The 24,349-nt window shown below is 36.7% G+C and overlaps 1 protein-coding gene across 5 annotated transcripts in view; it reads right to left on the bottom strand.

Annotated features, from left to right (window-relative positions):
- Positions 1 to 24,349, bottom strand: part of RAPGEF2 (Rap guanine nucleotide exchange factor 2) — a 187,506-nt gene that overhangs the window by 99,272 nt on the left and 63,885 nt on the right. For all 5 annotated transcript variants that reach the window (XM_071807744.1, XM_071807745.1, XM_071807742.1 and 2 more), the window contains exon 4: positions 12,171 to 12,254. In XM_071807744.1, the coding sequence (XP_071663845.1) occupies positions 12,171 to 12,254 (84 nt within the window). The remainder of the gene's footprint in view (positions 1 to 12,170; positions 12,255 to 24,349) is intronic.

The following is a 24,349-nucleotide window of genomic DNA, read 5'->3' on the forward strand; positions in this document are numbered from 1 at the left end:
ATATTAGAAAGCAGTATTTAGTAGATGTCTAGATGGAACAAAAATGGGGACTATTGTCTATTTGCCGCTTAGGGAGATAGTAAGAGATTCAGTCAAGTTCCTCCTCCTGTATCTTTTTTATTATAATAAAAACACCATGTTTCATTTTAGTATGTCCAGATTAGAATTAAAAACACCAGTCTCTCTCAATGGCTTACTCTAGCCAAGCTGGGTTTAGTTGGGTTTCACATGAATGTGCTGTGAAACCCAGACTGCTCCTCCACCCAACTCACCCTTGCCAGGGACAGGAAAAAAAAAGTTACCATTTAGAAGAGTATACACATGCACAAGCCATCACTGGGGGAACGCTTAAGTGTTCTGATGAAAACTAAATTTGGCATGGCCATTTTCTGACCCCTCAGAACAAAAGACAGAGCCCTTCATGCATGCAGAGCAGCTCCAACGTGACCAGCCCTCCGCTGAGGACAACGCAAAGAGGGAAGGTAGCAATGTGTTTCCCCACACTTAGAGCTGCACACTGGAAATTAGGAAAGCATTGGTTTGTCAAATAAAAGATAGAGGATTGTTATCAGATACTTTCATCTTCTGTATAGTATAGTCTGACTTCTCATTCAAATTAGTGCTTGTGTTCAGGAAAAGTAAGCAAGTATGCAAGGGAAGCCTCAAGCTGTTCTTAAACTTGTGTTAAATATTATTTTAATCAAAATATGGCAGTCATCTACATATCAAAACAATCAATAGAGTCACCTTTTTTTCTTTAATTTCTTCGATTCTCACCATATAATTATGTTTATAGCATTTTTTTTTCCCCAGCAAGAGCAAATAGTTGCTTTCCAGAAAGCTTTTTCAGTTGAAAGGAAAATTGAGATGCTGGCAATGGGAATATGAGTTGAACAGGCATTTGCAAATCTGTCACTGTTTGCAAATCCTGGATTCATGAGCTCACTACATGCCATGGATAAGGATGATTAGACTTACCCAGAGTCATATGATAGCTTAGATGTTTACAGTCTCTGATACAACAGCTCCTGTGTCAGGGAAGGGACTCACTTGCAACATCACAGCTAAGTACATGCCACTTAATAATACTTTGTGAGGAGTGTTTCACACGAGAAGGTAAATTAAAGCCTCAACCATCCCTGCAGCTCCTTAGCTTGATCTGGGACCCAAACTACCTGCTGCCTGTGGGGGAAGAAGAATGATTGTGTCCAGGGCAATAACCCCGGTGCTGCAGCAGGAGGGCATCAGGGCAGGAAGAACCCAATGAACCAGACACAGAACCCCTGATGACTAACCAGTCCCTGTGGAGGACACTAAAATTATAGGATAAGCACATGTGGAGTATACTAATGCTTTAAAGAATTCCTGCTAAAAATATGTGAAAGTTCATTTGAACCCCAGCTGAAAGCTTTAGTAAAATTCTTCAGTATTTTGAACACACTTACTTAGCATCCTTCTAGATGACAGACTATAGTACTTTGCTTAAGTAATACTCATAGGGATTTCTTGATTTCTTACATAAATAAAACCCAGATAAGAGGTTGCAATAACCTGGTAATTTATAGCTGATTAATGAAAGCACTTCAAAAGGAGCACCTGAAAACCCACAGTGAATAATTTGAAATTAGCTAGATTTTGGAGGTTTGCTTCAGTCAACCCCTGAAACATATGCCTTATGATCTTCACAGAGTGTTTTCTTTCAGTACAGACAACTGTTTTAGAAAGTGTGGATAATTTTAAAATTTTACCTAGTTACAAGACTGAGTAGCAAGTTTTGACTAGTTTATGTTAAAAAAAGTAAAGTTTCCAGGTTGTTGCTTTTCACTTTTGCTTTTTATAATGTTACCTTAAAACTAAAGTTAAGCTGAAAAACAGTTAAAAAACCAATCTGAAAAAGTGTTGCAAAGAACGACAAATTATTTTGTAAATTCACTGCAAATAAGGGTAGATGCTCAGGGCCTTCACAGCAGCAGGTGATCCTGAATACTTTTCAGACTAGAATATCATTTGGGGTTTTTTATGATACTTTCATACATATGAACAAAAGAAATGTGTTTATGAAATTCTCCTGTGACATTCAAGATCTCTATTTATAAGCTATATACAAAAATACTACACAAAACTAGAAAGTAGTAGTACCAGCAATAACAAAATTTAGCTTGTTGCAGCAGTTCAGCTTCACAGCATCTATAATAAAGAAGGGCAGAAGGCAGGTACCTCATCAGAACAGTCAACAGAAAATATTTTTATTCGGAAAAAAATCACCCCTGTTTTATTTTTACTTTAGTTCCCATATTATTTTGTCTTGGAAAACATTCAAAAATATGAAAGCTTTTTTTCCTAACCTACTTTAAAAAAAAAAAAAACACACAGAGAAGTTGCTTATACCTCATCTTAATGACATCTGTGTTGTCATGGAGATTACTCTGACATCACAAGATCTACATAATGGTCTCAAAGAACGAGAAGTAGTAGGAAAACATTACTTAAGAGGCAAGACCTTGTCTGAAAACAGTTTGGCTTATTCATGAAATTCATTAAAACAGAGGAGTATTTTCCAATGTCATACAAAGTCTTTAGATGCTCTATCCCAAATGAAGAGCATTTTTTTTTACCTTGAAAAATACATAGTAAGCTTTTGTAATTCTCCTTAAAGTCTTTTATAATTAAGATATTAGAAACTGATCTTTTGATCTTTTTTAAAAACTAAAACAAAAAAACTTGACAGGTCATCTAACTTTTTAGTAGTAAAATAAGATCATACATAGTGACATTTTCCACTCTCACTTATATGCCTGACTCACTCTATACAACCAATTCATTCATACTGGGAGCTAAATACATGACCTCAATAACTAGCTTCCATAAATCTCATCAGTACAATGCAGATGCGTTCAAGATATCATTGTAAAACTCTGAAAGAATAAATACATTAAAACCTTAAAGTAAAAGTGACAATTTTGGCTTAGCTATTTAGAACAGAATTTGAAAATAAATTAATTTTCATTTAGCATGTTATATTACATCTAACGTTTCTGGGTTTATTTTTCAGAACCATTCACAAATTTTACATATTTTTCAATCCTTCTAGCTTTGTACAGTCCTGCAAATGCATAAGTAAGTACAAGTCTTCACTTCAGATTATCAAGTTTATCCTTCACCAAAGATAGGTCTATAGAAGTTTAGGGCATGGAAGTTCCACACGAGACAAAGAAAAGGCTCTTCCATACATATAGCCCAACTGTAACGCAGGCACAACCATCCCATAACACATTTATATTAGACTTCCCTCAAGAGTTTTCTTGGAAATTTTGCCAAAAACAAACAAACATATGTGTGTGTGAATGTGTATATATACATCTATATATGTAGCATATGATAGCTAGACTACCATCATCACCTGCTCTCCAGAGCGCTCCACCCCCTCTCTCCACATGGGTAAACTTCTCCCTTTCTGGTTTTTTTTTTTTTTTTAATTCTATTTTTGCACATAGTTCATTCTTTTCGTATATTTAGGTAAGTAATGACTAGGTAAGTTCTCAAAGATCATGACATTTATAAACTTGCCCAGAGACCCTGTCAGCATGTAAAACACACATAGTCTTCCTTTTGCACTCAGCAGCAATCTCATCATCCACTTTTTCTCAAGTAACTGAAGGGGTTTTTGATGTTTTGCAGGTTTGCAATAAAACCTTAAATACTACAATCAGGAGGAACCTTAAATCCAAAGAAACAGATTGCAGAACTGGTCATCTCATCAGCTGCAGTATCAACTTAGAAAAAGCAAGTTTTCTTCTGATACTTTTAATTAGCAATGTAAGCAGGAACAAATACCCAGGTATAACAATTCTCACATTTAACTTTGAAATAATTACCATACTTTAATAGGCAATTTTCCCCTCCTCAACTACTCAGAAAGAGCTCTCAATTATTTCCACACCTCACTTTTATGCAAGTAATTTATTATCATTTTAGATAACTTTTTAACATTAAAATCAAGACTGAATTTTATAAATAAGATACCAGTGTAAGTGAAAACTGTTGAAATTAAATTAATATTACAAAGTATGGAAGAACAAATAAAAGCAAAGATGAACCATGTTGCCACGTTTGATTAGATGCTGTTCTCAATGACTTCAAACTGTGATATGCTGCATTAGAACCTAAATGTTCAGATTAGAAAGGTCTCTCTAACCAAAGAGACAATATAAGCTAAAGAGTCAGCAATAAAAACCATACCATTTTAAGGCCAGTTTGCTGTAGCACTTTTTAAAAAACAAGTATCAACTAAGAACCACCTAAGTGTTTCAACAATGAGAACACAAACACCTTCAGAACAAAACAAACCAACCAACCAACCCACCCAGTAACAACAACAAACACCACACCACAACAAAATCAGTGGAATCAATGTTTTCCCATCCATCCTAGAGAGTATTCTAAAACATTCCCAGCAAAAATAAAAAGCTCACAATTTCAGCACACATTTCAAACACTAAACAGCCATAATTTTAACCCCAACTTTCTAACATTTTAAAAAAATCGGATTAAATGTTGGCAGCATTCGTAGACATCAAAGACAATAACAATTAATCCCACTTTTACTTCCTCTATCAGCTATTTTCAGAGAGTCTCTCCTTTCCTCTCATTTCTTCCTGCTAAAAGATTATCTTCCATCAATCCAGTCTATCAAACCCCTTCACTTAATTTTAGTTTTTTCCTTGAGGTACTTTTCAGTTACTTTGAGCTATTGAGATACATTCATGCTTACAGAGAAAAATTCTATTTTCCACGTTACCTCAGACTTTGGTTTTCCTTTGCACTGGCTATAGACCATACTAATATCACACTGAAAAAATTCTGATTATACTTATTCTATATAGCAAGTGCAAGAATAATCTAAATTGGTTCATAGGCAGGACTTCCTATAAAAGTGGTTTAGATTTATACTGTTATATACTTTGTTTCTGTGCTCCATTTACAAAGTCTTAAGCGTAATTTCGACATCAAAATAGATAAATTTAACTTTTTCGTATTTTTACACCATTGTGGTTTCAATAGGGAAGATTAACACCATTGGCCTGAATAAAGTACACCATAAGAAGAGTCTACTTTTTTTTTTAATGTAGCAACAGTGGCAGGAAATGTCATCTTGACTTGGCTTACAATTACCGTGAGTGAAACAACAAAAAACTGGACCAGAAAAAGGATTCTCGAACCAGTTTGTTCGGGCTTCTGAAGTCGGCTTTTCTCCTAACATAGAGTGCTTCTTTCCATGAAAACCTCCCCTGCCTTAAGAGGAATTAGAAATATTCAGACTCACTTAAGTTACTCAGGTCATTTGACACTTTCTGCTTCTTTGGTACCTTCTCTTCTCCCCATTACAAACTTGGAAGAAAGCCTGGTAGCACTAGCCCCACTACACTGGAATTCTATTTTTATTCTCAAAAGATGCCAGCACAATAGATTAAGTTCCTTAACATATTATCAGCTGTGCAAGAACAAAATTCCAGTAGCGTTGAAATAATTGTTTTGACAGGAACAACGCCAGACACCACCCAATCTCATCATTTAGGAACTGTGTCCTTTTGTATTCCCCAACACCTCAGATATTGGCAGCACACTTGGAAGATGACCAATTTCAAACCTCAATAAGCTCTTAAATTACTCAGCAGAACAGGAGACGAGTGGAATAAAGTAAAATCCAACACCAAACTCATTTAGCTGTGAAAATAATTTTAAGTATTAATATTTTCTCAAAGCACACCGATTTCTGCAAAGAGTATGGACAGTTTCAGAGTACATTACTGGTTCAAGGAGCATGTGCTCTGCATCACAAACCTGGCTGAAATAGTGGGTGATATGACAAGACAAGGCCCTGTTAATTTATGGCTCAGCTAATTCAGCTACATCTGGATTTAACTGTGACCATGTCTAAATGAAGTAGCCAGATTCAGAGAGCTTGAAACCCTCACTGCATGCCCTCCAGGTCTAGGTGGCCCGCAGGGAGCTGAGCCCAGGGACAAACCCATGGCAACTCCAGCTGCTCCAGAACCTCGTAAGGAAGAAGGCAATGTCACACACCAGTAAGGTCCAGGCTTCACTGACAACACTGGCCATGACACCTGATTCAAGGCACACGGCCAGAACCAATAAAATGTTCCCTCTTGTAAGCAAGCTTTTATTTGCTCCAGGAGTCTCACAAAGTAATTACAGTCACATCCACTGTGATAATCTTATTTTGTGCTTGCGGGTAACAGCAAACATCTCCAGCCAAAAGGACATACACAGTCTTTTAGGTAGAGACAGACAGTACAAACCAATTAGCATTACTTTCTCACTGTCTGTTTGAAATCCATTGTGAATAATTCATGGTAGACACACAGTCATAAATGGACTAACATTTCCACTACTTCCACTTTCTTTCTTCAGCTTATGATCTCAGCCTTTCCTAGATTAAACCATCAGATGACACTCCTCCATGCCTCAGTTTCAGCTGATGGACTGAAATGCTGGACTAAGCCATCCACACCAGACAAGACCAGATGGCTTTGGGGGTCAGCTCACAACCATACCATACTCTATACCAAGGGCATCAAACTCATTTTCACTGGGGGCCACATCAGCCTCATGGTTGCCTTCAAAGGGCCGAATGTAATTTTAGGACTGTATAAATGTAGGAGTGGTACAGAAATAATAAAGCAGCAAACATGTCATGGGAAAATCCAGCAGCAGCAACCAGCAGAAAAAAAAAAAAGTTTTATATTAAAGAGTGAGAATTCTGAGGGCAAACTAAATCCAAAGCACACATTTTCAAGTAATTTCTTAAACAGACTTGAACCATAACCTGGGGAGTTATTTTTCTTCACAAAGATCCAAAGTACAGTCTTCGGGTTTTCATTGTGACACTGTAAATCCTTAGCCACAGGCAAAACTCAGACAGCAAAGCTCAGTAAGCACAGCACAGCCCTTGATCAACTCCCTCTGCACCTTAAGTAACTAAACCAGCAGCTCCTGAAAGTACAACCTTGAGCTGCCCCAAATCCTTTGTTCTAAAACTCTCAGGTTCCTACTCAGTATAAAAAAAAAAACCAAAAAAACAAACCCAAAAACCACAACCACACCACCTTTTTCAGTAAAATTAAAAATTTACCTTGGTGTAAGTATTTGTGTATGTTAGTCACGCTCTTTCAGTTAAAACACCGGTTTCATTCTGTTATCTCAATCTCAGCCAGCAACAGCCATTATTAACAAACACTAAGTTACAAATTTATTAGGGTCATATATTGAGAGAAGGTTGTGATTAAAGATATCAATATAATTTTTTTCACTGTAAACTGCACCAAACAGCATGTCCCAGGCATCACAAAAGTTAGGAAGTATTTTTCAGGATACATAAAGCTGTATAAATGCATGCATCCAGCCAAGAGCTCTGCTCCAGCACTAGTATACTCACATGCATTACCTGTCAAAAGAAAAAAAGCTGCCAAAATCCCTAAGAAAATTTCTTCTGAGAGAGGCTATTCAAAATTACTCAGAACACACAAGGACAAGGACAAAGCATTTATACTCAAATTGAGTTTTCTTATAGCTTTAAACACAGTCCATATAGCTTTAAAACAAGTCCATAATTCCTTCGATCGCTCTCTAGTGGAATTTGATACTCTATTCCATTTTTGAATGGTTTTAGCATAAGCAAGACCACAGGGCTAAATCATCAATATTTAAATAGATAATCCATTTTAAACAGAGAAAAAACAGATGTTCTCTCAACTTCAAAACTCAATCTTTTAATTAGAGGAAAAAGCTTAAATAATTGCTGTTGTACATAAAATTTATGAACTTGCCAAAGGGAGAGCAGCTCTCCACTGCCATATCAAGCGATGAGGGGAGAACTGGTTGGGTGTGGCAGTAAAGAAGGAAAGGAGAGGTGGGACAGTCTTCAGGGAATTGTATTTCCTGCTCATTTATTTTCTGGACTTCACACATAAACCTTTTTCTACCATGTGAACTGCCTCAGGGTACAGATGCTCAGTGGAAACGGTGAGGGGACCAAGTGTTAATTTGTGCTAGTTTGTTGGTCATGGTAGGAGTAGGGAATTAAATAATGTTTAGTTTGACCATAATACATGCCTGGTATGTTAAAGAAAGGGAATCAGTATGAAAACTGTTAGTAGCAAAATATGGGGAGGAAAACAACATCTTCCTCACATTTACCTGTCAGAATAAATTTCACGGTTGAAATTTACAGAAATTAAATGTGAGAACAAGATTAAGCTTTACTTTATGTCACCAGCTTTAATTGTTCAGGTCAAAATCCTTTAAAACTCCAAATTGTAAATATTTAAAATCCAGCCTTATCTTATGAACACTATTTACCTGACATTTGAACAAAGACAAGCTAAAATATATTACAATAGGGAAACAATACATTACTCATGCTCGTTTTCACAAAACAGACATGGTTTAGATGTTACATTTTCCAAATAAAGTTACTTGATTTAGGATTTTATTTATGTATTCCAGTATTCAATCTTGAACATATTTTGAGTTAAAGACTTGTCAAGTAGCTAGCTACAAGTACATTTACAAGTCAGTCAGTACATTATGTAACTTTGCCAAAATTGACAGCTATGCCACTCATTTCGAACTACTTCAACTAGCAGCTATTTGATCAAATATAGTACATTACAAAGCTGCTTATTTTTTGACTGCTATACCATTATTTATTTCTGGTTTGAGTGGGAAAGCAGGGAGGTGGTCATTTCTTATGCTTTTAGGCCGCATGGAAACTACTATTTGGGGGGAGGGGACGGACTGGGAACCATCATACGAAAAAAAACCCACACAAAAGACCAACCATGTTTACCTGACATAAAACAGACAAGAAAAGAACGTTTTCAGTGTCATCCATCAACCAGATTGAGGATGCTGTATCTGAAACCAGTGCAACTAAATCAGCTAGTAGACCTAGTCAAATGCAGTAAGGTATTTCCAAGTTACAGCTCTAAGTCTGATGATAGCACTCTAGTCTGTTCCTTATAGGCTCACAGACCAACAGTGACCAAGCTAAGAGTAGGATGGAATTCAGCACAGGACAGAAAACACCTCCCAGATTGCAGGTAGATTTATTCACTAGGGCTATCTGAATTACCCTATCTAGGTACTACTTTTACTCTAGCTTGTACAGACATACATTTTAAAAGAATGAAATCCAAGAAATAATAGCAAAAGCTCTTGAAATTTGGGAGGGTAACAACACACACGTATATTTAAATTTGGCCAGGTACTGCCCAACTGTCGTTCAGTGAAGCTGAGTTTCACAAAGGCAGAAGGATGGACAAGGGGAAGCCCAGAGTCTGAGCAGGACCAGCAGCTCCTAAGGCCCCACTGAGAGGGCTGGATGCAGCCCAGAGAACCTGTGCAAAGGGATTTGCCACAGGTGCCTGGGGGACAACAACCAAAACAAAACAAAACAAAACAAACCAACAAAAAAACACACACAACAAAAAATTTGTAAGGTAGAAAAAAAAAAATAGGAGTTTTGGATGGTGAGGTTTTTGGGGACAGGAAGGATGGGTTACTCTAAGCTCTGTGAAAAGTTAGGGAAACAAGAATTTTGAGTCACTCAGAAAGGAACGCACTTCTTGCTTTCTGCTCCTACACAGACTTCTCAGCTCCATCCTGCTCTCTTACTCACCAGCTTCACATGTTGCAAAATTATTTCCTAGTGGCTTTCTAGATGGGCAAAGATAAAACCGATTCAACTGGGAAAAAAACCCACCAGAAAAATCTAAATATGAATTTACAATAAGTTTATTCAAATGACAATGTTTTGGTCAAACAAGATCCAATTTAGATGATCTCTACCAGGCAATGTTTAGGTCTCTTCCTATTATATGACATCAATGATGCATCAGGACACGCTCCATTTGCTAAAGCGTAGCAAATTCATCTTAACGGCAATAAGACTTCGAGACTCCCAAACGATGCAATGCTCAAAAAGGCTCTTGAAACTATTACTCCCTGTATGCGTACAAATCGCCAGTTTAAGCAAACAGTCATCCAGTAACTGCCTTTTGCACGCTTCTGACACTATTCTTTACATTTCAAAATACCAGCCTACCAGTTCTTTCTGGACAGCAACCTTTTCAGGAGGTCTCACTCCCTTTTTCCTACAGAAGTGTAAAATCTTACTTAAGTATTGCTGTTAATCAGTCTCTTCCTCTGAGCAGTTTATTATTTCCTTGTGAGCAATTCACTGGCAGCGTAAGTAAAGCTGAACAACTTAGTTTTCTTCTCAAGTCTTTGCTTTACAAAGAAGAAAAAAAAATCCTTATGACCCACCAGTATCCCAAATTAGAAATTTAACCTGGGTGCCCTCTCACTCTTCTCAAGTTTCTTAGTCATGGATGAGCCCAAGGCCCAGATATTGCAGCTTACTGACTTATAAAGTAAAAATCCTGATTAGCCTTGTCCTAAATTAAAATAAAATTTAAATAAGGCCCTCACCTTTAATAACTACTCACTGGAATGACTCTGGATTTGCTCTCCAGAAGTAGTTTGTATCTTACATCATTCAAGTTTCTTAATTTTGCTTTCACACACTTATGTCATTTTTGTTAATTAACAAATTGTCTCTCTTCCAATTTTTTTCCCAAAACACCAGCCTTGGCAGCTACCTGACCCCATCCACAACTATGAAACTTCTTCTAATGGCAAATTCCACACTCACAATTCACCAAGATCTCAAACATTGTCCCAGGTGTCATTTCTGAATTTCTCCAGGTGAACAGCCCTTGAGTGCTCTGCTTAGAGCCACAGGACCTGTAATTTTCTGTTCATTCTTCCAGGGAAGAATCTCAATATAATTGTTTATCTTATTAAATCTCACCTCTCATCAAGCATCAAAAACTGCCTGAAGCACAAGTACTGCTGTAACTCCAAGGAACAGAAAATTCTTGCCCCAGACTACGTACAACCACCCTACACTGAGATATCATATATCCTTTCTTCTGGCACCTAAAGGCAGCACTTTCCGCCAGCTTTTTTTCTGGCATTGCCTATTCATGGGTGACATATGGGACAATTTTCTTCCATCTGCCTGCAGCAGGGATCCTATAATCTGTTGTGCTACTTTTCACAAAAAACAGTTTTGCACCTTTAGCATATACTGTTTAATGGCACAGCAAATTTACTGTTTTATCAGCAGTGCCTGTCCACTTACAGATGCAAGACACTTGCTTACACCAAGAACATGCCACCATCATCAGATGGAAGTCCCAAGACGAGCAACACTCTCCCATTGAAAGGGAGATTTGAACATCTAATTGTTCATATGCCAACCAACACTAGCTCTGAAGTGGTTTCCTGCTGTTTAAAATTGTAAGGAAGCTTCTGGTGTTTTCATTCTCATCATACCATACAGAGACAGGTCATTCTTCCATTCCGCCTTTCACAGACTTTATTACATGCTATGTACTTCAAAGGATTCTTTTATAGCAGTCTGAATGAATATGCATATAACAAGCATGTTAAAGTGATTCCGCTCTGCTTCCACTAAAATGATCAAGCTCAGCCACCTTCGTCCAAAATCCTCACAGTCATTCGCATTTTTTCCATAGCTCAAAATAATGTTTTTTACTGTAACAATATAAGTTCTGAGTGTCTCACACTCCGACTTATCTTGCGCCATGTAAAATATCACCCCTCACTGCAAAATTACATGAAGCACAATCTTAAACGAAAGTAGCAAAACCGGCATTAACATGATCTAAGCATACGTTAAAACATATACTGAAGACTTGTGCATGGTAAGTAAAGCCTCAGGAACACATCATATACCCCAGTGCATCCTATGATTTAAAGTTTGATTACTCACAAGAACTTGGTACTTCACTCCATTTTTCAGGTTTTTGCTGGTTTTGTTTTTAAACTGACAGCAGTTGCATGACACTTTGGATGTTTGTACACTGTCCACAATGATCGGCTTTCAATTCTAGCTACAGGTATAAAACAATTGCCACAGCTAGTAAAGGTAAGAAAAGTGTGTTTATGTGTGTACTTATGTGTTTCATTAAGCATAAGACATTGCCTTTTAATTTAAAAAATTCTCTATCTCATGATTTATGTTGAAAATACAGACTGTAGTACACTCATAGCTGACATACCTGCTCCTTGGAAGAAACATAGATTCTTTAATGAAGACTGAACCAGACAGCAGGATATACCAACAGGTACCAATATCATCGGGGCTAGAATTAAAAAAAAAAAAAAAAAAGACAGTTTAAGACACTTAAGTTACTCATAGCACATAGCACTACCAAATCTGTAGTACAAAGAACAGAGGCAAAAATGCACAAAATTAGAGAAGAAAGGCACAGTTCAATCATTTACAAAACAATTCCATCAAATTATTTAATTCTGACCTGCAAATATATACATTATTAGAATCCCTCATTTCTTTTACTTCACTTTTTTAGAAGTCTGTATTTGTTCATTTGGTAACAGCACAAATCCAGCAAAATATAACTGAAAGTCAATACACTGTCAAACCCATTACTTTCCTCTTGCTGAAGAGAAGTGTGGCATCTTCCCTTCTATAAATAAAGCTTCCCTTCCTTACTCGAGCCATCTCCTTCTTTACCCCTTTTTTTCAAGAGAGAAATTTCTCTTTTAGCATTAGTCTATCGTCCCACAAGGTAAGACAGTATTGGATACCTATATCAAATTTGTTAGTCAACTTTATCTGCTGCTATTACACACTGCCCCTTTCATGTCTGTTCCCAGCACAAGAATAAATTCCCAATAAAAGGGACAAAGAGTTTCTTTCCCCCTCTCTTCATCCCATAGAGGAACTGGATGAGGACTTTGTCATGTAGGCCCAGTTCATCCTACTGTAGATTCCGATCTTGCTCCTTGAGCAACACAAAACCCTTTTCATAGGCTTAGACTCTTCTTGGACAAGTTCAAATAATGTTTAGACAGGAAAATAAAATAGTTTAACATTACTAGAAATAGCTGTGGTAGAATTCTTGTGCCATTTCAACAGTCAACACTGAGAATATCTGTACTTCAATTTTTACCACTTCTGCTTCTTCCAAAGACACTAATTGGATTCAAGTATGCCATCAAGAACTGCATGAGCGTTTTTATCTGAAAACCACGTCCTCAGTGACACTGTGATACAGATTACTTAATTAATCTGTAGCACCTTCATTTTTTTAAATTACATGTCTCAAATCTCTAGCAACAATTAGTTCTAACTTCAAGCAAGAACAGCCCACATTTTCTAATGACAATAATAGCGTAGATTTAAGATTGGGTTTTAATACTAAGAGGCTATGTACATGCTAGCACCGTGCTTTTTCATTTGAAGTACTTCAATTTAAGGAGTACCTATACAGCAGGGTACTCAAAACAAGAGCGCCATTTCCTCAGCACTCACTGTATTGCACTTTGTGAAAGGAAAGTTGAAGTTTGGGAGAGGGAACTGGCCTAAGACAGTGGAGAACAAAACAGCAAGCCATCCAATCTAAAAACGTGCTCAATTTCCATTGCAATATAACCATGGGAGAAAGGACAATCATCAGAAACATTGATAATTAACAGAGGAAATTAAGGACAAAACCTATGACAAAGAATACAAACTAAGATAATGCAGACCAGATTTCTCTTCTACCAGACTATGACCTGACCACTGAAGTCTTACCAATCAGTGAAAACCTTCAAAAGGGAGACTTCACAAAATATTTCTTTATACTGATAAACAATAGCAAATGAAGCAATAACACTGTGTCACTGCTAAAACAAAAACTACTTTGATTTATATAGTTGACATGCACCAAGCTGCCTTTTCTGAAGTGTGCTTCTCATGCTTGCTTCTCATGTGGACCTGTATTCTCCAAATTTGTTATTCTACAATAATCAACATTGTCCATAAGGACAGAGAACCAGGTTAAAGCAGATAAACTCAAGAAAACCACCGTTTCAAAAGGAAATATCATTCTAAGAAGTATAAACATGCACCTGAGTTAAGCCACACATTTTCAAACACTCTTCCCCCCAAAAATGAGTCCTACCCTGTCAGGCATACAGCCAGCATTGCTGCTGAACTGCAAGTCTGTTGGGTTTTTTGTTGTCTCTGGTTTTACACAGATGCCAATCTAAATACAAATAATCTGCACTAATTAGCATAGTTAAAAATGTCTAAAATTGACATTTTTAGCATTGGCTGTTAGACTGACTTTCCAAGTTGCTGGGAAGTAATTCTATTAGGATGTCAATGATAATTTTTCCATATGGATTACAGTGAGTTTTTATTAGATATTTTGATGTTGAGTTTTGTTTGTGTGTGTGGTTTTGTTTGGGGATTTTTTGTGGGTTTTTTTTGTTCTTGTTTGGTTTGGTTTCTTCCTAAAAACTGTGAGTTTGATTATGTATAAAAGTGTAGTCTGACAGAAAAGAACCTCATCTGGGGTCACAGGCTTTATGACTCTGAAGCAAAAGTAATCTAGAAGATCTGTTTTTACTCTTACAGAAAGCCATTTCCAATAATAAAGTAATAGAAACAAGAATTAAAACCATATATTTAAAACAATAATACAATACTTTAACTTCTGCAAACTTAATGATGCACAAGCTTTTTTTTCTTTCCTCCTTTAAGAGCTGATTAACTATCTTAAATCCTTCTGTGAAATCATCTGTTTTTAAGGGGTTTTAACTATCTTTGGAGATATTTATCTGCAAAGAGAAAGGTAGCCACTGGCTTTCACAAGCATCAGTCAATATGTTCAATATTCAAATTCATCTTAACGCTACTTTTGAATCTCCCTTTGAATCATTTAGCAAACAGCTATAATGATTATACATTTAACTACAGTGGTTTAACTTTTTTCTTGTTTCATCACACACAGCAGGTCTTTTCACTCAGTTACTCATCCAACTCAATTTTATCTTTTTTTAACCAGAGAATGGGTTTATCCACTCCAGGTTAGCTCTTAAGCAGTTGTTGCTCCTTCTCAATCATCTGTCATGAACTTCATACTTCATCCACTTCATATATAATCAAAAGAAGCATCTGTTAATTTGACAGCGGAAAATGCTGATAAAAAAATAAACTTAAGGAACACCATCTGATTAGGTTTATTTTCTTTTTGTTTTACATGTACTTTGATATCTGTTTTTATTTTTACAGTCATGTTTGAGACTTTCTAAGCTCTACAGTACTCGTATCATGTAGTGCAAAAAACATTCTACTGTATTCAACAAAAGAAATGAAAAAAAAAATCAGTACTGTTGTACTGCAATAGTGAAAGGTTACCACAGAATGTGTCTGCATCCAAAGTATCTTCCCCAAAATGCACTGTGTATTCTTTTCAACTGTCATTGCCAGCCAAAACATCATAAATATTTCCAAGACAGTCTTCAAGAGCAAAGAACACTGACGAATGGATTTTTATTCTCTTCACCCTTACAGCTCTACTAGTGTTTTAATATAGTCTCGAACAAAACATCTTAAGAAAGCTCACTTGTATAAAAAACCACATTCCTTCCCCCAGAAGACACATGCTTCCCTCCAAAAACACTACAGACAAATGAAAGACAGATTATTCCTTTCACATGAAAATAAATTTAACTCTTGCACTTCTCAACACGTGCTACACTTGAGTTTCTTAGAATTAAGCCTCAACAAAGCCATTTGGCAGTCAGCTTTTGCAAGATAGTGCTGTTACACACACCACATGCTAGTCTTTCATTTTAAGGACCCTGGGCTTTCCACAATCCTATTCAAACATCAGGTGGCTTTCAATCAAGTTTCCATGTTTTCTGTCCTATGCCTGACATCTGTTTCTCAACAATGCATTTGCATTCTTCAGGACTTTTATGCCTGTAATGAACAACAGAAGGAACTGCAGAATCAGCCTACACTGAACTACAAAATCACTTTTTCAAGCCACACGAGGGCTCATGCAAATACCATTTTGCTCAATGCAGAATACTTGCATTTGAAACGTTCTTTGCAATCACATTTTACATTTTGTTTCTAAACATCAAAATTGAATTATAGATAATAAATCTAAGCCTAATTAATGAATTTTCTGTCACTGCTAGAATACTGTCTACCACTGGCAGCCCATAGTGGCATCTATTATAAAAACTTTTATTTGTCCTCCTCAGGATATTTCTTCTGTTAAAGGGATGACAATAAATTGTACTAAAAAGGGTTCTTTTGTGGACAGGACACATCCCTGACTGGGTTTGCAGGAAGGTATTAAGTGTGTGTAAGCACTTCATCCAGAATTAGCTGAAGCAGAATAGATGCTGATTACTTCCCCTCAAAGGCATCCTTAGAGGAATATTTGGTTGCTTCTGTCAAGGGACAGTTGAGGGGAGAGTCCAGCAGCACTTGTCAGTCAAGCTGATATAGAAAGGAAAGACATTTGCTTATGCAAGATCTTTTCAATTTCTAGTTCTGTAAGGGTGCCAGTGGTATTCATCCCAATCACCATGACTAAAGAGGCAGCTGTCAGACACTGGGGAACTGGGAACTGCAGTGAAAAATCCACATCAGGCTGAAGGCAAATCCCACCCAATCAGGCAAACATCACTTCTACCTAGTTTTGAGTTCCCCTTTTCACCCTCCCCCAAGTATTACAAGGCTGCATGCACAGCAGGAGTGAAAATACTTGAAATCAGAAGTTACTGACACATTTCTAAGCAGGCATCCACAGATGATCTTTGCAGGCAAGAAACTGATTTATCTGTTGGCCCTAAGTGATGAAGTACATTGCTTCAAATTAAGACTGATGAGGGGTTCTCAGGGTTATTTGGGTTTTGTTTGTTTCTTTTTCCAGCTTATCTACTGCTCCGGGTATTCACCTGGATGAAACTCCACACTGTTAAAGTTACATTGCCTACTAAATGCAGCACAGCTACTTCACTTCCCCAAGTTACAGAGAACAAGATTTATTACTTAGAAAGTAAGATGACACAGGCAATTTATCCTGAAGTCACACATTAAAGGGCAGTCAGAAGAACAAAATCAATACACATAGTCTTTCTGTCTTAGCTATATTAAAACTAACAAAAGCCCCAGTGAAACCTTGGTGACATGAACTTCCATTCATCCTTTACAGAACCAGCAGGTCTACGGCCAGATTCAAGGCATTGGCTCCACTACAACTGTAACTGCTCTTGTCACACCAGCTTTAGACTAGTGTCCCTCTGTCTACATGCACTTGAAGCATTTGTCTGCTGTGCAGAGGCAAAAAACTAAATCTTAAAAGTAAGAAGCAGAAGAAGAGAGATCTTTAACACAAGACAGGATTTGTATTCTGTGAAGACAACAAAAGGACTTGGGTACCAAGATTGAACACTACCGTTTTATAACTACATTAGAGCTACCTATTTATGAAGTTTTCCGAATACCCAAGATCTAGCAGCAACCTTTAAGTGGTGCAAAACTGAACACCAATATCAAAACAGTCACCAGCAAGCAGACTTTATTCATCATCTGCACTCTCCTCATTTAGTTGTAAGAAATTCAAATAAAGCTACTTTAAACCTTGACTCTAATGTTATAGTACTTTTGAGAGCAGGGGATTTCCTGGGGAATTTATATTTAATTTCCCAGAACGCAAGACAGTATGCTTTGTGGCAATTTGGGAACTAAGAACGGAAATGCAGAGACTGGATTGCAACGCCCTCCCCATTGCATTTCCCTCCCCAGTTTCCTTCATGTAGCAGCTAGACAGCAGCCCTCTCAGCTTTGAAAGTGACACAAAAACTGAATACAGAACTTTGCAAAGTAACTTCATAGCTGTCACTCTAACTGTTCTATACAGAAACTTCAGTTCCAGAATTATGCAATAGCCTAAGATGACATCACCAGGCTGTCACCATTTATATAAGGTTAGATAGTATCTTCAGACTTAAGTCTTCATACCTTCTAGAATATGATTGTTCTTTGAGACGTCAGACGTACTCAAAGTTCAAAAATTGAAGTTTTTCTAAAGCTCTGGATTGCCAAGATCCAAGAAGTTTGCAGGCTCTCTCAGAGCCTTCAGCATTTCTGTCAAACTCCTCTTGCTGTGAACTATTTACTTCACTGGAAGTGGCAGCTTCTTATTCCCAGATTGCAAGTAGTAACACATACACTAATGAAAACTTAAGTTTTATTTCCTAATTACAACTATTTTTACTTAAAGCAACATGTAGCACTTGTACACCAGGTTTGTAACTACAAACCTGAATCAATATTAACAGCATAACAAAAGAAATCATGCACAAAAAATAACTTGTTTCAGTCCATGTTCCCCTGTTGAATCTACTGCATCTCCACACGTACTGATTCTAAAGGGCATCTGTCTACAGTGGCACAGGTGTTCACACTTTAGCTTTCAGATTTCCTGATCACATAAGATGCTGAAAAACCTTCCAAAATATTCAACTACAATAAAGATTTAAGACAACCTGCTGAAGGACCAAATAAACCTGAAATATCCACAGCATCTCTCATAAGTCTTCCCCTTTCCTAAAGTCCTGATGCATTACTTCCCTTTAAGACTTCTTTAGAAATAGCTATATTTTACCCACAGCAATCCATTTACTTGTCGTTCTCATCAAGATGAGATGTAGCACTATTAAAATCTCTGGAATAGTGAACCATATTTAGCACATGCTTACTTGTGCACATTTGGTTCAACTAGGATAATGAACATTGTAAGTATGCACAGTTTTAAGACCTTGCAGGTCTTCATGCTGGCAATGGTCAAACATGCTTTAATCCTATCAAATAAGACATCACTTCAGTGCAAAATTCCACATCTGGACTTGAAATAGCATGCTAATAGAAGACTTTGCCTCTCTGACCACCTTCTGGTCCAAGCTACTTCATAAGTAGCATTTTCTTGAAAATGTAGACTCAAATTTGTTAAAGGTTGAATAAATTTCAGAACGTAAACACAGACTAATTCAGAACAGACATTGCTCCCGCTCCCAGATTTCCACCTGAGAGGAACAGAAACAACGAAAACTTGACATGTCAGAACTGGGACCTCTTTCAGGCATTTAAGTACTACACAAGAAGGAATTAGAACATTGCTCTACAAGTGTATGCTCCATAGGATCTTGTTTCAGCAGATTAATCTGTCTGTTTCTCTTAGCTCATTTCAGTTATCCTCTGTGTGCTGAAAGCTATAGATAGTTTAATAACCATTGCCACAATCAGACAGTAGCCCTGGAGTGCCTTGGGATGCCAAACAGGTCCTTAAGTTCAACTGTTCTCTCAAGCAAACATCTCATTGCCAGAAAATCCTGACCACTAGTATTGTATTATTGTAACATTCAGAATAATCAGAAAACCATTTACTCATGTCAGCACCGCCTATAACCCTCCTTAATAAGCTAGTTAAGCAGTTACCTCACATGTGCCAGAGCCCTTTAGATGCTCTTGATTGACATTAAGAGGTGTATCCCAAACACAGAAATAAAACAGATTGGGTAATTAATGCTTCAGCCACATACAATCTTCAAATACTTTTTTTTTTTCTAATTAACACTTTAAGGTTACATTTATTCTTACCCCTAGTCTTCACTCTAAATGTAAGAAAAAGTTAAAATATATCCAGTAGTAAAAATGATAACTCAGAATTTAGAAATTCTAATTTTCACTAAAAAGGCATCTTGAAGTGCGTATTTCAATCAATGTCCATGATTTTCTTTTATTAATAGGCACAAGATGAAAATTGGTGTCTTGTCTCCTGGTAGCAAGAGTGAGAAATAAAGAAGAATGAAGCCAAGAAATAATTCAATGAAAACAAATAAGACTGCTGATTAAACAGGCAACCAATATACATTATGCAAAGATACATATGCAAGCTAATTGACCTATTGTCATTAAACTTGTACAGTGAATTAGCCCTTGATATCAGAAGAGAAATTCAGAAAGAGAATTAGTCTCCTAAACCATCAGGAAAACCATGACAGAAGTAATAAAATAAAATGAAATGTTCTTGCATTCAAAATATTCCAAGGTCAAACAAGACAGAGATTTCTCCTATAAAATCTTAGCCACTTCTACGATTTCTCCAAAAAACAAAGCTTTTATTCTCAAAACTACAACAACAAAAAGCCGATAGGTTTAGTGAAACATTTACACTAAAAAAGGTGCAAATTAAAATCCCTTCAAGAAAAACTTTACTTTAGTCCTCAAAGAACTCTCAAAATCAGGTCAAATAATAACACAGAAGTTTGGAACTGGCCATGCAAAGCTAACAGATTGTAAACATTGACCACTGACACTATTAAGAAGCCTTGATTCAGTCCTTGTTTTAATGATACACATTGCTTAAGAAATTTCTCACAGAAAAAGTATCGACAACACAATGAAGAAATTCAAGTTCCTGATTTACTGCAGTGCAGAACTGGCAGTATCCCAACACTACCTTGGCAACTCCCCAGCTATCAGAAGAAGCAATACACCTTTAGGAATACTTAAAGGACACAAAAAAAAAAAGAGAGAGAGACCAGCCCTGCTGCAGCAGTTCTCTGCATTATTAAACACACTGCTCTGCTTCATTTACTTCCACGGAAACCCATGGATGCACAAGCAGAATATATATTAATATATGTAGAGGCCTAACTGAAAATGAGGATGCTGACCCAGAGAGATGCTTCAAACAAATATATTGAGTTTACAGTTTATTCAGAGCATTTTAAAAAAAAAATTCAAAGTGTGTCATATTTCTATAAAACTAGGAAAGAAATCTTTTACGGGGGCTCTCTGAAGTCAAGAACATTCAGTAAACAAAGAGAATAAATGCAGAAATATGACGCAAGCCTCCGTGAACAAGCGCATCCTATCCAAAAATCATGAATTCTGGTTAAAAGTGTTAAAGTATACAAGGGAATAATTTTACCGATAACTTAGAATATCATTAGTGTGAACACCAGCTTGATCCTCATACCCATCTCTAGAAATTTCTTTCTGTAACACTTAGGTTTTTAAATTTTATAGATATAAGATATAGACATATACAGCTATAGATCACATGTACTGTATCTATACAGAATAACTGGGGTTTATGATACCACTACCATAAAACTTCTTGAACATGTATAGAAACATAAAAGCACTCCATAACACAAATGTGTGCAACAGAATACAAATTTCAGCAAGGTCACCTTCACAGAGCTCTTCTGATTAAAAATCATGCACCAATAAGCTAAAGAAGCAGCTTTTAGCTAATTTTTGTTGCACTTCATCACACAATTAAGTCAGGCTATGCAGAAAAATACAGCAACTTTGGCATTGCTTTTTGTTGTTTTGTACACACTTCTTTTATCCTCCTGAGGGTCTTCAGGGCAATACACCACTGTGAAAGAACCATGAATTCCCTAAATGTTACTTTCACTGTGGGACTTAAAGTTTGACTCTCAGAGTTCTGCTCTTCAAGACTAATCATAGATCTATTTCTCACCTGTCCTTGCTCAGAACTACCATATATTAATTACATAGACTCACAGCTGCAAATAAAACTACAGCTTAGCCATCTAGCTAAGACATACCCAGACACTTCACAGCTACATCCAAAATCCCTACTTGACTTCTTGTGCAAAGTACGGAACATGGAGAGATGACAGCACATCTCCTGGGAAGAACAGCCTCCTGAGGAAGCACTGCAAGTTCCCTGCTAGTCCCTGCCCAAAGACCACCTCCCCAAGGCCTTTGGGCGATCCTCTAACACAACCTGTCCCAAAGCAAATGCTCTCAGACATTCTGCTCTACCTCAGGAAAGATGCCAACATTTTCATCTAAGAAAACCAGAAGTATTTCAGTAGCAACCAAAAAGTCATGCTCCTTTATTTCCTTTCCAAATTTCTTTCAGTTCAGGCTTCAGCAGCTGGGCCAAGCCAGCTCTGGAGAAGGCCGTGTGGTTAGCTCACAACAAGAATTTTGGGCCTTGTGATTTGCCACAGTGATGTAACTCAGAAAATGTGGCTAAATCTAGACAGTGATATTACGGCTACTAGACCAGCAAACTTAATTCAAAACTTGGAAATATCCTAAAACACCAGTTGAAATTACATATCTTTATCCTTTTTGTGGCCTTCTCTACTTCTTATACCCCCCTTGCCCCAATATAACCACTGCAGTCTTAACATAAGTGGATGGTTTTCATCCCAGATTGTATGAAAAGTGTGGAAGAAGAAAGTAAGACAAAACTGAATGGTGTGATTTTGTTTTAAGAGCTTAAATCCAAAATATACTTCTTGCAGTTTTCTCAGAAGGGACATGTGGGAGGTAGGAGCATGTATACTATCAGGCTTTATTGGAGGGTTCTCTAAAACACTAAAAAACACACTTTATTTTACAATAACCTGGGTTGGAGTTTCCTTTGTATTCTTTAAAAATATTATAAGCACATTTCAGTCCATTCCAAGTTCGATTGCTCAGAAAGTAAAGGAACACAATCACAAAACTTTGTGCTACAGCATGGCCATTCAGAAACACATGAGGTTTTAATATTGAATTACTTCAGACAGCAAGTCATCAAAACTTAAAATATTTTCTGCCAATCCAATATCTTTAGAGAAGAGAATAAGGGAAGCTTAAAGACATACAAGACTTCCTTACACCAAGAGTAAGCCAAACACTACTAATGCATACTGACAGAATATCAAACAGCATTGCTGAAAATCACATACATCCCCTGTATGACTACAGAGGGGAAAAAAGAGGTGCTTATTTTACTGGAGACATACTCATTTGCTTATAAGCAAAACATTTATTGCCAAAGACTCCTCTCTGCCATCACAGCAAACATTTCAATTTTGATCTGAAAAATTGTGTTCAACTGTCAAAAGGTATGCACACCCTCTACTATCCTGCAAAAACTTTGGTTTCCAAAGAAAATGCTGATTAGAAACTTAGTGTTGGAAATTTCAAGAATGTCTATTACACAGATATGAAAAAACAATATTTTTTTGCCTTTGAACTATTGATAAAATATATACCTCAAGTGACCAAACTAAGTATTTTTAAGGGAATCTTTAAGTAGATTTTAATATAGGTAGCAGGTAAAAAAAAAAAAAAAAAAAAAAAATCAGGTATGTGTGTCAAGTAAACCTCAATGCTGAAATTTTGCCTTGCAGGTTTTAAGCCATTTCATTGTTAACTTCCCATCAAACCAAAGTAGTAGAATGACTAGCAAATGAAGAATAACTCGAGCTGAACTGCCACTTTTAATAACCCAGTTTCCATTTAAACAGCAAGATAGCCGTAGGGTTTGAGAATTTGTCACTACCATGTATACCCACTGACACTAAAGTAAATGCAGATGAGATGAGCCAGTTCTAAACAACGTGGTCAACTTTATCCCTCTGGCCATGAAAAAAATCTATAGAGATACTATGAAAATTAACAACTATTCTTTTTTTAATGAAGGATAAGAAAATTACTATGTTTGTGCCTAATGCAGACAATTACTTTCAGTTTTGCATACGTGTAACAGAAATGTACCTTTTCATAAGCAGAGCAAGTACAAACAAAATTTTCATAATGAAAAAAATTCGAGCAAATAAACAGAGCAACTGTATTTGTTTTCATGTTACCATTTAGGGATAAGGATTTAGCCTATCCACGTTGAGACATCAAGTTGTGCCTCAGAGAGGTCACACCCACAGGTCAATTAACAGCTCCAACAGTTGCAGCTATTTTAATAGGTTTTTCTAATGAACAAAGAAAATTAGCACCCAATTTCAGACTTCAGTGCAAGTCATACCATCACTGGGGGCTGGTGGCGGAGGGGGAAGTACTTGTAACTTAATCAGAGCTTTAAAACAAACAAACAAAAACAAACCAAACCACACCAACAAACAACAAAAAAAACCACACACACAAACCTTAGGTTTCCAAACTCATTTTCTGCAGATCATAACTGCATGGATCAATTCTAACGTGGTTTATCACATTGCTTCTCTCCTGTAGCACTCAAAGACCTCTTTTCAAACATGTATATTGTAAAACTGGAATTTTGGGTTTTAGAAGTATACATCTTCAATACATATGCTGAATTTGTGAAACAAATAAAGGATTCCTCCAAGTTTGTTATCATAAAATAGAATACTGAAATTAGACTGCAAATTCCATGGGATCTTCTTACCAAATAGATGTCAAATTGTTCATTAAAATAAAATGTAAAGCTGCAACTCAGAGAAACAGAACATATATTTCTGGCTTTGAAACACTGATTTTTTTAAATAAAATATTCAGTGTTAACTTTCAGGTTTAGCCCATTAAACATTAAATCAGAGATGTGAAATGCTAGAGCAAGCACATTTTGCA

Source organism: Patagioenas fasciata, chromosome 4 (assembly GCF_037038585.1).
Source record: "Patagioenas fasciata isolate bPatFas1 chromosome 4, bPatFas1.hap1, whole genome shotgun sequence".
NCBI lineage: Eukaryota > Metazoa > Chordata > Aves > Columbiformes > Columbidae > Patagioenas > Patagioenas fasciata.